We start from the raw sequence: 13,300 nt of genomic DNA on the forward strand, positions 1-13,300 counted from the left end.
AATTAGGAGACATCTCATCTATTCATCAAAAAGCTTGATCACCATATAACCTCCATAAAAAAACAACATAAGGATCCAATTAGGCTTCATAATGATAGAATAAACTGCCTCAAAAAATCCCCGATAAAAACACCTCTGGTGTGTCAAAACTACTAGGATATACCTGAAAACATCTCCCAAGAGGGTACATATTCTTGGCTATCATCATATTTAAGCTGCTGTTAAAACTATGAATATTACATACTATTAGTACAAATTATAAAGATGATGAACAATATATATAACTGTCTGTATATAACTATGTATGTATTCTTTGTTCCAATATGCAAACATCTCTACCCCCTTAATTCTGCACCCGGCACGGTAAGCCCCTGTTGTCTATTATGACAGGGGCTGCAAAATGGGACCTGAAAGGGTTACAAGACGCTTCCCCATCTGACTTTGGTCAGATGATTTCAAGTCTCCTATTCCGTGTCGGCGACAATGAAGCAGAGTACGTGCGGCGCAGTCTGAACATGCGCGAACAGCTTCAAAAGGCCGGGGAGACGGCGTCTCTCCTCACTTCCCTCAAGGAGAGGGAACAGGACAGACACGGACCTGCGGCAGCTGGAAGAACCACCACCTCTCTCTCCCCTCCCCCCCCCCTTACTCAACAAAACTTGGCAAAAAGTAAGTTATAATGGACCTTGTGATCCATTTAAACATCTAGAATCACTAATAAATACTGCTGATTCCACCATCTGATGTAAAAGCATAAAACCAACACTTATATGATCTCCCTAGAACGGATCATTACAGGACAATGCTGCAACTTACCTGGCTACCTATACATGAACGTTTATATGCAATTTAATTGTGAGTAAATGAAAATATTTCAAAAATCACATGGTATAACGTTTATGTACGCTACTAAACCTTACCTGTATACAATATATACTCTTCCAGAACAAAGTACACCACGGTTCCTTGCTGCAGAGTTTTAAGGACACAGAGAAAAAGGTTTGCAGAAACAAAGACAAAACTATGTATGTACAAATATCTTCATTATCACCTTTTGTAACTCAAATTGCATATATCTTCAATAACTGAAATGTTATTGTTTATACATTACAGCTGGGTGACAAATCTTTGAAAAAGGCTATAAACAGCCGAAACGCGTCAGTATTTGGATGAACTCTGTGAACCACTATTTCCTGGAATCTTCACAGGAAACACAGAGACAATAGCCATATCTTTGTCACAAGTAACGACATATGTCACAGATTCGCTTGAATCTCTTTCATAACCTTTATCACATTGGGCCTTTACCCAAACACCAATTTTCACATTATAAATATGTATGTTTATATGTACAATATATGATTAATGGAATAAATCCAAAATCTTTTTACTTTGCTGACTTATATCATTACTTGCCCACAAAGTCCCACCACGTTGGCTTGAGACACCAAATGACCCCCTCATATATTGAGACACCAAATATACCCCCTCCAGGTTGTGTGCATCTATTGTATAGGAAATGGTTTGACAGCACTGCAGTGTCACGAAGACGTGTTTCACAAATCAGGTTCACTTATTCATTTGTTTCAGCAATGAATAAGCGAACCTGATTTGTGAAACGCGGCTGCGGTTTGTGGCATCTGTTCATTGTGCGGTCATGTTTTTGGAGAAATAAAAGACTTTTTATCCGCTGACACTGCAGTGCTGTCAAACCATTTCCTATACAATCGTTACTTCCCTGGTCCACGGACTGGACGTGCACCCAGCACAGATTGGATACTTGTCTCTCACCTGGAAAGGCATCAACCCTATTGTGATAGTGCATCAATTGACACGCACAGTGTGCCTCAGCCCTGCTCTCTGCTCTCGGACAGCAGCAGAAGCCAATGGCTCTGAGCAGAGAGGAGAGCGCTGTTGCGGACAGGCATAGCGCTGGATCAAGATCGGGCTCCGGTGAGTATACAGGGGGGTTGAGGGTCTGATAAAAACTGTGGGGCATTTTTTACCTTAATGCAGGGAATACATTAAGGTAAATGTCTAGCATTTAGAACGATTTTATTGAGGTAGTAATGAACGTCGTTCTTTGTATCTTTTGTAGCTGCCTAGAGTTAAGCCTTAAATTTTTAAGTATCTAGCAAAGTCACTTTTATATCATATGTAAGTAATCATTATTTTTATTCCAGGGAATTAATGGATCACAGGGATCAGACCATTAAAACGAAGAAAAGAATAGTTCACCGTTTGGAACACAGGAGTGATTTTGAGTATTTCATTCACTGGGGCTCCTGAACAAAACATTCCAGTTTGCAGTCACCTTTGATCTCATGTTTGAGTGGCAGTGATTTTACCATCAGCCTGTGTGCAAATGGTATAATTATTGTAATTTCTGCAATTTTCTAAAAGGTCCAAATTGTATTTCATTATATTATTTATCACGGTTGTATACAGTTTTTCTGTGTTCTCAAAAAGGGCTAGATTTAAGGTTTACTATTTTTGTAAGCACTTTTTTTAGCATAAATGTAAATCTGTTTTTGGAGAGATAAGCACTTGGTTAAAAGGCACCTTTGTCAAAATAGAAAACACCTGTGAGAAGACTGTGATGGAAGCAGCCATTTTATAAATATTTGTCCTGATCTTAGTCCCAAGTACTCACACTGGGGTTTGCCACTACACTGAATATACGTTATTCTAGACTTTTGCAGAAGGCTGGACCTTGAGTCTACCTGTTCTATTACTTGATAATTAACAGTTGTTTTAACTATGCTTTGAAACCACCTTTGCATAACTTCCCCCTTACTCTCCCCATATCATGTATACTCCTGTGTACATCCTTCTGACCAATAAGAGAGTAGCCACTGCCTAACTGGGTGGCATTGCAGTCCTACAGAGATATGGCTTTTCATTTTGGACCTTTGGAGAACTGGTCCTAAATGCTTAGTATCTTGTAACCCTACCAGCTTAAAGGAGGAGAAAAGCACCGCGCAGCATGGCTAACGCTCTTGCACCCAGTTGTCTGCTGATCTGATACAAGTAGATATAACTAGAGGTGTTCGGTTTAGGTTGTTTCAAAGTCTAGTTGTTCTTTTAAGAGTTTCACATCTGCTGTAAATAACCACTAATAGAAATGATGTAACCTATTATAACTTTGATTGAGGAGCAGTAAGACAACATTACTGGCCATTCATTTTTTTTTTTCTTGTTCATAGCCTTGGGATGAATGAGAGAAATTACTTGATTTCTCCATGCTAAACATCATGAATGGCCAATACTGTAGTGCCTGCTATTGTATTGTATAGCCGGCATCAGCAGCTCTCAGGATATCTGAACAATGCCTACATCTGGTTGGATGCAGGCCCTGTTCGGTTGAGAACTTTCGGCTCGACTCCTTGTTTTTAATCGACTTTTGTCAAGCCAGGTGGTAGCGACAGGGCCACCCATGGAATGAATTTAGCCAGTTTATCAGTAATTGGCAGAAATGTGATCTGTGTATGGCCAGCTTTAGTTTTGCATTATTCATGAATTCCTCTCTGTACTGCTCTAAAGTAGCAGTGTGAAAGATTGAAACCTGTTCCTGACCACTACTTCTTCATTATGGGTTTGTTTGGAGTCAAAATCAGTCTCCTCTCGAGGTCTTAATTCTTACTTATACTTTTGCAAATCTGCCAATTGACTGTTTTAGAACTGTAAGTCCAGGGTTCACAAATGTTGCCAAACAAGAGGCAGCCTAATTTGATTAGAATTGTGCTGCCAATGTTCTTGATAAATGTCCCCTTCTGTTTAGATGCCTCTAATGTAGACTAAACACAATAGCGCACTTCTTTTCATAATAATGATTATCTTTAAACTGCCCCAAGCCCAAACACTTTGTTAAAATGATACAATTTGAATGTGGGTAAACTTGCCTAGTTATGCACCTATCTTGTTAACTTATTTATAAAGTCTGGAATTTGTGTGTGTGGTGACCCTTTTATTGCACCACCATCACACCATGGCAGGCCCCTGTGTGCTGTAGCCCTGGTCACCCTAACAATTCATGCATTGTATCACTGGGCTATGAGTGTCTATTGCAATACTTGAATATTTGTTCAGCACATGAATTTGAAGCATTTTCTTAAAAAGGGAAAGTCCAATGTTTACAGATATAGCCAGTAAAATAAAAACTTAAGCGCTGTAATTCACATTGTACTAAATGGTATGGCACGATGGTGCTAATGGTAGCTGTATTTTTAAAGCAAAGATAAAGCCAGCAGGGATCAAAGCTATAACTTTGTATACCAGCAGGAGGCACTTCTGTGTTGCATTTATTATGTGGTGTTTTCCCCTGGGGTAGGTGTTTAGTTTACCTTTTAATCACCCCTATAATGTGACAAACTTATTTAGGTTGCCGTATTCTTTTCTTTAAAAAATGCTACCATGTGTTTGCAAATGACTCCCTTCCCAACACACACCTACACTTCTTTTCCTATATTCTCTGTTCTGAAATAGCCACAACACATTTTTATTTCAAAGAATAATTTCAGGCACTTTTTTTTTTCTGGCTGGAGTAAGGAAAAGTGAACACTTCTGTCGGGTTTTTAATTTTGCCTCTGTGGCAGTTTTTTTCTTCGACTTTCTGCCCCTATGTCACCCTTACTAGAAATGAGGGCTTTTTCAGTGAGACAGGAATCACAGAAAGCTCTAAAAACGTTGTCAGAGGTCTTAACCTTACTTCTCCACTGAAGAGATTCCTCCTCTTTTCCTGCCCTCACAGAAAGTCAGGGGAAAAATCTTGTCAGCAGGGACATGCACAGCAATAAAAGCTGGAGGGAGGCTCTAACACAGCCCTTCTCAACATTTAACCCCAGGAGCACCCCCTAAAACAAATGTCAGGTCTTGGGAACCCATAGTAAAACCAATTCATCCAGAGTCAATGGGGAAAAAAAGGCCCTTACATTGGTAGTCCATAGGAAGAATGTAATTCTTTTAGTGGTGGTCAGACTGCCACTCTTACAGATTACTATAGAGATCATTGGTGTGACGCCACTCGCCTTGCAAAGTGCTGTTGGCCTTGGAACTATGCAGGCACTGTCAAGTAGGAGGTCAATCAACTACAACGCCAGGAACCCCCAACAGCTTCTGGAGGACCCAAGGTTTGCACAGAACCCTGGTTGAAAATGGCTACTCTAACCCTTCTCTGCTCTCTTTAAAAAAAAAAAAAAGTTTTGGTTGGAATTTGATATCCTAAATGTTGTTCACAATATGAAAAAGTGTACAGGCCTCCTTGAAAATAAAAATGGCAAGCAGTGATATATAGAACTTAGAAGATTGTAGATTGTAAATGCTGTTTCTTTCTGTCACAGTCACTATCAAAATTACATGTCTTCTATTGTTCAATAATTGCAGTCAGTCATTGCAGATATGTAGGAAAGACGACTGAATTCTGAGGGAATGATGGTTCATTTAACCGATCATGATAATCTGGTCAACTGATATGACACCTTCCAGAGCTCATTGGGGTATTCCATGTTATGAGCAATTGTCTCAGGGACTGGCTGTATATTCAACTGTGTGGCTCCTCTCAGCTCATGTAGTTGCTATTGAGTAGAGGGGACATATTTTCTGTGTTTAAAGTTGGTAGCCGACTGCAGTTCAGGTAAGGGGTGCCCTTGGTGTTAAAACACTTTTCTGCATACGTGTGTTGTTGCATTTTTTGTGTTGATAACTAAAGATCGAATACAGTGTCATCATAGTATTTATTCTTGTCACTGTATAAAAACAGATGAGACATGGTAAGATTCCCATGGAACTGGTTCCTTGCATTGACCGATACAGTGTACATTGTATCAGGCATCTGCTGATCTCTACTCGTTATAGGAAAGTACACACACAAGGTCTGGAGGCTGGTTGATCACCAGAAGAGGACTGCAGCACCATCAAGGAACGGAGGCTATTTCATTTTATATGCCAAAAAAACCCTCCACAGTAGTGTTCATGAGACTTAAAAGGAATGTATAATCATTTGCACATAATTACTTGAACTATTAGGACTAAGGAAATATTTTTAATAAAAGACTGAAAATTTTTGATGAGCTATTTCTGAGCTAATTAGCTAATTCCTAATGCTTCGGGGATCCTTTATTACCTGTTTGTAAAATAGAGATTGTTTACACATAGCTAATTGGATATAAAACATCAATTGAAAAGCTTATAAAAAATGTACAGTTGCCATTTTATCTTTCTATAATGTTGCTTAAACAAAAACACTATTTAAAAAAACTTTGATGGTAGTTGGGCTTCCAACGTTTTGGTTTATATTTAAACTTTCTATGAAAGACACATGTATAGTAAATATGACCTCTAGCCAGGGGTCTCCAAACTTTCTAAATAAATGGCCAGTTTACTGTTCTTCACACTTTGGGGGAGCTGGAGTGGGAGTAGAAAATGCCCCAGATTCAATGGGAGTAAAAAAAAAAAAAAAAAAAAAAAAAAAACAAAATCTGTAGCAGTAGGAGGGGAAGTAGGGTCCCAGTGTTGTCAGTGGGAGGACTATTACCCTATTGTTGGTGTTAGCGGAAATGGTGCCTCATCATTGCATTGGTGTTGATGAGAGGAATAGTGCTCCAAGGATCCACCATACAAAGTTGTTTATATTGTTTGGTAATAATCTTCATGTGTTAAGGTGTTAAATACCTTAAAGCAGAACTAAACCCATCAATTTAACAGTTTTTCAGAATGGTTACATTCAAGGCATGCTGTGAATAACTTGTCACAGCTGCTGCTTCTTCCAACCAAATGCTCAAGCAATCAAATGACTGGGGCCATAACTGATAACGTGCCGCACCATGGCTACTACAGATCGAACAGAGGCAAAGATGACCGCTTCCTTGGCCGTGCACATAGATTCCAGTGTATATCTCCTGCCAAGGAATCTGGTGTACAACCACCTATGGACATGAATGTCTGTACTAGGGTATACAGCAGTACTTACATTTGGGAAAAAAAATCTATGTATCTAGTATGCCTGTAGCAGCCTCAATCTGAGTTCACCTGTGCATAGCCATTCATGTCTATGGGTGGGTGTATGCATCTCCTTGGTGGGGGAAATGCGCTGGAATTTAGATTGCGTAGGCTCATATGTCCATGTGCAGGAAGCCTAATGGGGAGATCATGATATGCAGAAATAAATATTTGCTTAAAAGAAGAATGTTCAGGTATCAGATTTTTTTTTTTTTGTTACCAAAACAATCAAATCCTTTGTGTGTGCAGAGATCTGCAATTATAGATGTTGTGCTAAGTGCTCACTTCTCTGGTTTTGGATCTTGACCTTAAATAATTTGGGAAGCAGGCTAACGAATGCATGTCAAGATTCTGGGAGGTGCATCCTTCCATTGTTCTGCATGGAGGAATGTAGTCCAATGCAGGGCTTTTAGTTTTTATTGAAATTTTTCTTTTACTTGCTATTAACCTATGAACCACTGTATTGAATACATGCTATATTAAATAAAGACACTACGACATAATAACCATATAAAATGCCCCCAAAAATTGGGGGAAAATGTTCTTTTGCAATGAAATGTGGCTATTCCTGTGGAGATGTGGAATTGGGAAATATGCATAGGTGGTCTGTACTTCACATCATAAAGCCTTGTAAAATGAATATTAGTAAAAAGTTTAGCGAAGGCGCCTAGCCCTTAAAAAGATGTTAAAACCTGCTGCCCATTTAATTGTTAAAAACAATAAAAAGGTGTATATAATTGGTAAAAAGGCGCTGGTAATCTTTTTATAGTGCTGGATACAAATACAATGCAAAATTATTTTCATAAAAATCCAATAAATTATAAATATTACATATATAATAATTATTATAGTAAAAGTGCACGTGCTATACTGTACTTGGTACAAAAGAGAATTATTGCAAATCAAAGTGCTTACTAGTGCATCAACATAATAAATTAAGGTGCAAGTGCTAACCTTTACTTGTGCAAAGATTATTGCATCCACAAATTAATTAATAAATTAAGTCACATATGATATATCCTATCCATATATACACCTTGTAAAATGAATACTCGATAGGTTTTTTTTTTTTTTAACCACAGGGGGATATTGAAGTCATAGGAGTTGTATGTGGGATGGAAAAAGGGGCCAAAAATCTTGATGGAAACGTGCAATCCTTTGTAATAAAATATACTTATGCTAACTGCTTGGCTTATAGTGATTTATTTTTATTTTTTGCATCAGAATTTTCTAATCTTGATTACTGACTGTGTTTTCCTTACCAAAGGCTGGCCAAAGTCTGCAGCGTTGGCATCTTTAACACTGTAGTTCCAATTCTAGATGTGAGCATCAGGAACATCATGCCCACCTACATAACTGGATTCCACCACTAATACCTGTGCATGTGTCTAGATAACAGAATTGTGCATCATTGAGCGGCTTGTGCAGAAGCATGTGTCTTGCTGTGTGAATGTACATGCATCCTTATTGATCATATAATTAGCACCAAGCATGTTATTTAAAGGGGAATTCCAAATTTATTTTCACTAGAGCTGAATGGAATAATCAACCCTAGCATAGATGATACCTCTGTACCATGTTGCTCTTTTGTCTGCAGATACCCTGATATTCTGGGTGTAGGTTGTGGCTTGTGATACTTTGTATATCCTGCTAATAGACTCTGTCCCTTCCACAGTGATTTCCTGCAGCAGCTAGAGTCTATATCACTCCCTTCTGTAGTCTTTCAGACTCTGCAAATGATATAACTTCCTTCACAGCTCTGATGGTGGGTAGGATTAAATACATCCTAATTAGGATTCAATCCCACCAACAGAAAGAGTCCAGACCTCCCAAGTCCCCCCTCATAGATCACTGCATTATTCAAGAAGGAAACCCCTTCATACACACACATACACAGCCTGTTCTGAAAGATAGCTGTGCTGCTGCTGGGCAGGATTGAATGGATCACAAATTAAATTAAATCCTGCCAATGAAAAATGCCGACCAGTGTGACCAGGGAGAGTCCCACCCTACCAGAGCCCTGCTATCTGTGAAGTGATTTGTTTACATATAAAGGAAACACCTTCATAATAACCTCCCATAGCCATTCCTCTGCAGTCTTACAGTACGCCATTATTCTTTGGCATGCTGCAAGACAGGAAAGACTCAGGAGGAAGTATGACCTACTTACACCTACATGAAGGCCCAGAAACCCCCAAAGTAACCCTAGCACCCACCCCCTTTAATTCCCAGAAATGATACAAGTGACTCCCATAACCTGCAATAAGCTACAGAAACTAAAAGGAACATGGGATAAATCGTATCAGCACTGGAGAAGGTAGGAAACAGGAAGCCAGGGAACTTTGAAATTCAGCCAGGAGGAGGAGTGACTCCAGGCACAGAAACCTGCTGAATACTGCTAATGGAGGTAAGTTCACATATAAACTAACAGTGGGGTTGTGATTCATTTACATGCACAATGCATCTGTTTTGGTGAGGAAAAGCTGGAGTTCCTCTTAAAGATGAGCCCTGCCATGGCTCAATGCTGAGATGTCTTCAGCTGTTATCCTGTTTCCAGGGATTCTGCAATCTCGTCCTGATACTGACCCAGCTAACCTTTGACCCCTCTGGGATTCTTTCTAGGTGATCTCAGCTGAGATTGATGTGAAAAGGGAAATTCCCACCAGTCATTCTAATCCCTATTAAGGCTGGGTACATACACACGCTCCTGAAATTTACATTGGGTTATATCAGTGGAGGGTGCATAGGTACTTAGTGGTCATCTAGAATTTGCCTGTGTGTAATGCTGTTTACCTTGCATAGTACATTGAGAGCCTCTTTTCCAGGGGTGCTTTAGTGTACAAATACTTACTCTAGTTCCTGATGTCAAGGTCAGGCTTGATCTTGTTCTTCTATGCCCACCTTGGCTATGGGCCAGCAGCGATGCACTGGAAAGAACAGACCAGGTTTTAACTTCAAGAACTGAAGTTGAATTTTATATAATACAGCAGCTTGGGTTTTGGGGCTTCTGTAGAATCCTGAAAGGTATGTTCTTGCAAATACAACATCTACTGTATGGATGTCTATTTTTATTTATAAAGGCTGTTAGGTAAGCTTGAGGATAAACTAGAAGCTAATCTAAAAATGTTTCATTTTAACTTCCTCTGTATCAAAAGTTTTACTTGAGCAACCTGGGCTTGCCTGTAAAAATGTTACTACGGTCCCAGTGAAACCTATTAACATACAGCAAGCTAGTTAGCAAAAAAAAAAATAATAATTATGTTCTTTTATTAGTGATAATTGCATGGTATTTAAACATACAATTTGGTAAAATAAATTGCATGGTAAAAGATAAGCTTAATGCAAGCAAAAAAGTAAACCAATTAAACTGTAGACACCTCAGCATTAAACACATGGTACACCTTGGGCTCTGCATAGCCAACTGTAATGCCATCCCTCTGGTTTAGAAGGCAACTGTTTAATATGTTAGGAAAAAAATGTAAATAAACACCTTTAAAAAAAAAAAAAAAAACCATGGTACAAAATTGTACACTGCTCAAAAAAAATTAAAGGAACACTTTGAAAACACATCCGATCTGAATGGGGAGAAATATGCTGGATATCTATACTTGTATGGACTGAGTAATGCGTTAGGAATGAAAGGATGCCACGTCGTTTGATGGAAATAAAAATTATCAACCTACAGAGGGCTGAGATCAAAGACCCCCCCCCCCCAAAATCAAAGTGAAAAAACAGGCTAGTCCCATTTTGTTAATATTTTATTGCAGCAACTCATGATGGTACATGGTAGTTTGTATGGCCCCAACGTGCTTGTATGCATGCCTGACAACATCGGGGCATGCTCCTAATGACACGAAGGATGGTGCCCTGGGGTATTTCCTCCCAGATCTGGACCAGGGCATCACGGAGTTCCTGAACAGACTGAGGTGCAACCTGGTGGATGGTTTTAAACATAATGTCCCAGAGGTGTTCTTTTGGATTTAGGTCAGGCGAGCGTACAAGCCATTTCAATGGTATCAATTTCTTCATCCTCCAGGAACTGGCTGCATACTCTCACCACATGAGGCTGAGCATTGTTGTGAACCAAGGAGAACCCTGGACCAACTGCACCAGCATATGGGTCCAAGGATTTCATCCCAATGCCTAATGACAGGGTGCCTAAGGTCAGGGTGCCGTTGTCTAGCCTGTAGAGGTCTGTGTGTCCCTCCATGGATATGCCTCCCCAGACCATCACTGACCCACAACCAAACTGGTCATGCTAAACAATGCTACAGGCAGCATAACTTTCTCCACGGCTTCTCCACACCCTTTTATGTTTGTCACGTGTGCTCAGGGTGAACCTGGCGGACCGGTCAATTCTGATGTTCAATGGCAAATGCCAATCGAGCTCCACAGTGCTGGACAGTGAACACAGGGCCCACTAGAGGAAGTCGGGCCCTCAGGCCATCCTTCTGAAGTCTGTTTCTGATTGGTCAGAGATTCACACTAGTGGCCTGCTGGAGATCATTTTGTAAGGTTCTGGCAGTGCTCATCCTGTTCTTCTTTGCACGATGGAGCAGATTCCAGTCCTGCTGATGGGTTAAGGACCTTCTATGGCCCAGTACAGCAACTGCCGTCTTTTGGAATCTTCTCAATGCTCTTGAGCCTGGAGTGCTGGAAGACACAGCAAACCTGGCAATGGCACGTATTGATGTCATCCTGGAAGAGTGGGACTGCCTGTGCAACCTCTATTGCGTCCAGCTATCGCCTCATGCTACCAGTAGTGACACTGACCCTATCCAAATGCAAAACTAGTGAAAAACAGTCCGAAAAGATGAGTAGGGAAAAAAATGTCAGTGGCCTACACCTATAAAACCATTCCTGTTCTAGAGGTTGTCTCAGTGTTGCCCATCTAATGCACCTGTTAAATTCATTACCACCAAAGCAGCTGAAAATTATCAACAACCCCCTCTGCTACTTAACTAACCAGATCAATATCCCAGAAGTTTAATTGACTTGATGCTTAAGGGTCCTTTCACACGGGCTTTCTGCCCAGTGGACTCCGCTTTGCTCAGTGGGGGATCGATCTACCGATCCCGACTCAGCAGGCAGATGACAGGTCCGTCTCCGCTCACTGTGTTGAGACAGACCTATCAGAGCCATGCTCTCCTCTATGGGAGATTGGATGAAAATGGACCGCCTGTCCATTTTCATCCGATCTTATCTGATCCTTAAGACGGATGGAATATAGAGTTTCCATGCATCTGGATTTCACAGAAAGGATCGAATCTGATAGCAGCGGGTGTCAGCGGACATGTCACTGCTGACATCTGCCACTCCATAGGGATGCATGGAGCATCCGATCAGGTCTGCCTGAAAAACTGGCAAGCGAACCTGAGCGGAAAGCCTGTGTGAAAGGGGCCATACTCTGATTAAAAAGTGTTCCTTTATTATTATTTTTTTTTTGAGCAGTGTATTTTATAGTTTGAAAACCGTGTTTCAGCCCATGCAAAAGAAAAACAAGCACGTAAATAAAACAATATTTATTATTTCTGCTATAAAACCTTATCCAATGAAAAAAAAAATTGTAAAAAATTGAATTTCTTTATAAATTTAGTATATGTATTCTGCTACATATTTTTGGTAAAAAAAAAACCCCAATAAGCGTATATTTGCACAAAAGTTATAGCGTCTACAAATGATGGGATATTTTTATGGATTTTGTTTTTATTTATTTATTTTTACTATTAATGGCGGTGATTAGCGACTTTTAGTGTGACTGCGAAACTGTGGCGGACAAATCGGACACCTGACACTTTTTTGGGGACCAGTGACATTATTACAGTGCTAAATAGGGACTGTTGTACGAATGACACTGGCAGGGAAGGGATTAACAGGGGCAATCAAAGGGTTACATGTGTTCCCTGAGAGTGCTCGCCAACTGTGAGGGGGTTGCTCTTACTAGAGAAAGACAGATATGGGTGCTCCTGCTTAGCAGAAACACAAGATCTGTCTTCCTCCCTGTCGGAAAGGCGATCTGCCTTGTTTACATAGGCAGACCGGCGTTCTGTGTCTCTCAGGAATAATCACGGGTGGCCGGCGGACATCGGGTCGGCAGGCCCTGCTGATTGGCTCCTCCTCGAGCCCCTGCACGAAATGACTTGGAGGTACGTGATTTTGCGCAGGGAAGCTGACTTGCCGCAGTAAAAGTACGTTCGGCAGTCGGCAAGTGGTAATGACTGTATGTACACCCGGGGCATATGTGCACAATTCCACCAGGACTCCTATTGGCTCTTTGCAGAGAATACAAGTTTGTACATTGGAT

At 40.4% G+C, this 13,300-nt stretch overlaps 1 protein-coding gene across 1 annotated transcript in view; it reads left to right on the forward strand.

The window, feature by feature from the left end:
- Positions 1–2,351, forward strand: part of LOC309554093 (P2X purinoceptor 4-like) — a 117,021-nt gene extending 114,670 nt beyond the window's left edge. The window contains exon 12 of the mRNA XM_082255634.1: positions 2,184–2,351. Within this exon, the coding sequence (XP_082111760.1) occupies positions 2,184–2,216 (33 nt within the window). The 3' untranslated portion in view covers positions 2,217–2,351. The remainder of the gene's footprint in view (positions 1–2,183) is intronic.
- Positions 2,352–13,300: the final 10,949 nt, after the last annotated feature.

This window comes from Pelophylax lessonae (genome assembly GCF_965119305.1).
Source record: "Pelophylax lessonae genome assembly, chromosome: 1".
NCBI classification, from domain to species: Eukaryota; Metazoa; Chordata; class Amphibia; order Anura; family Ranidae; genus Pelophylax; species Pelophylax lessonae.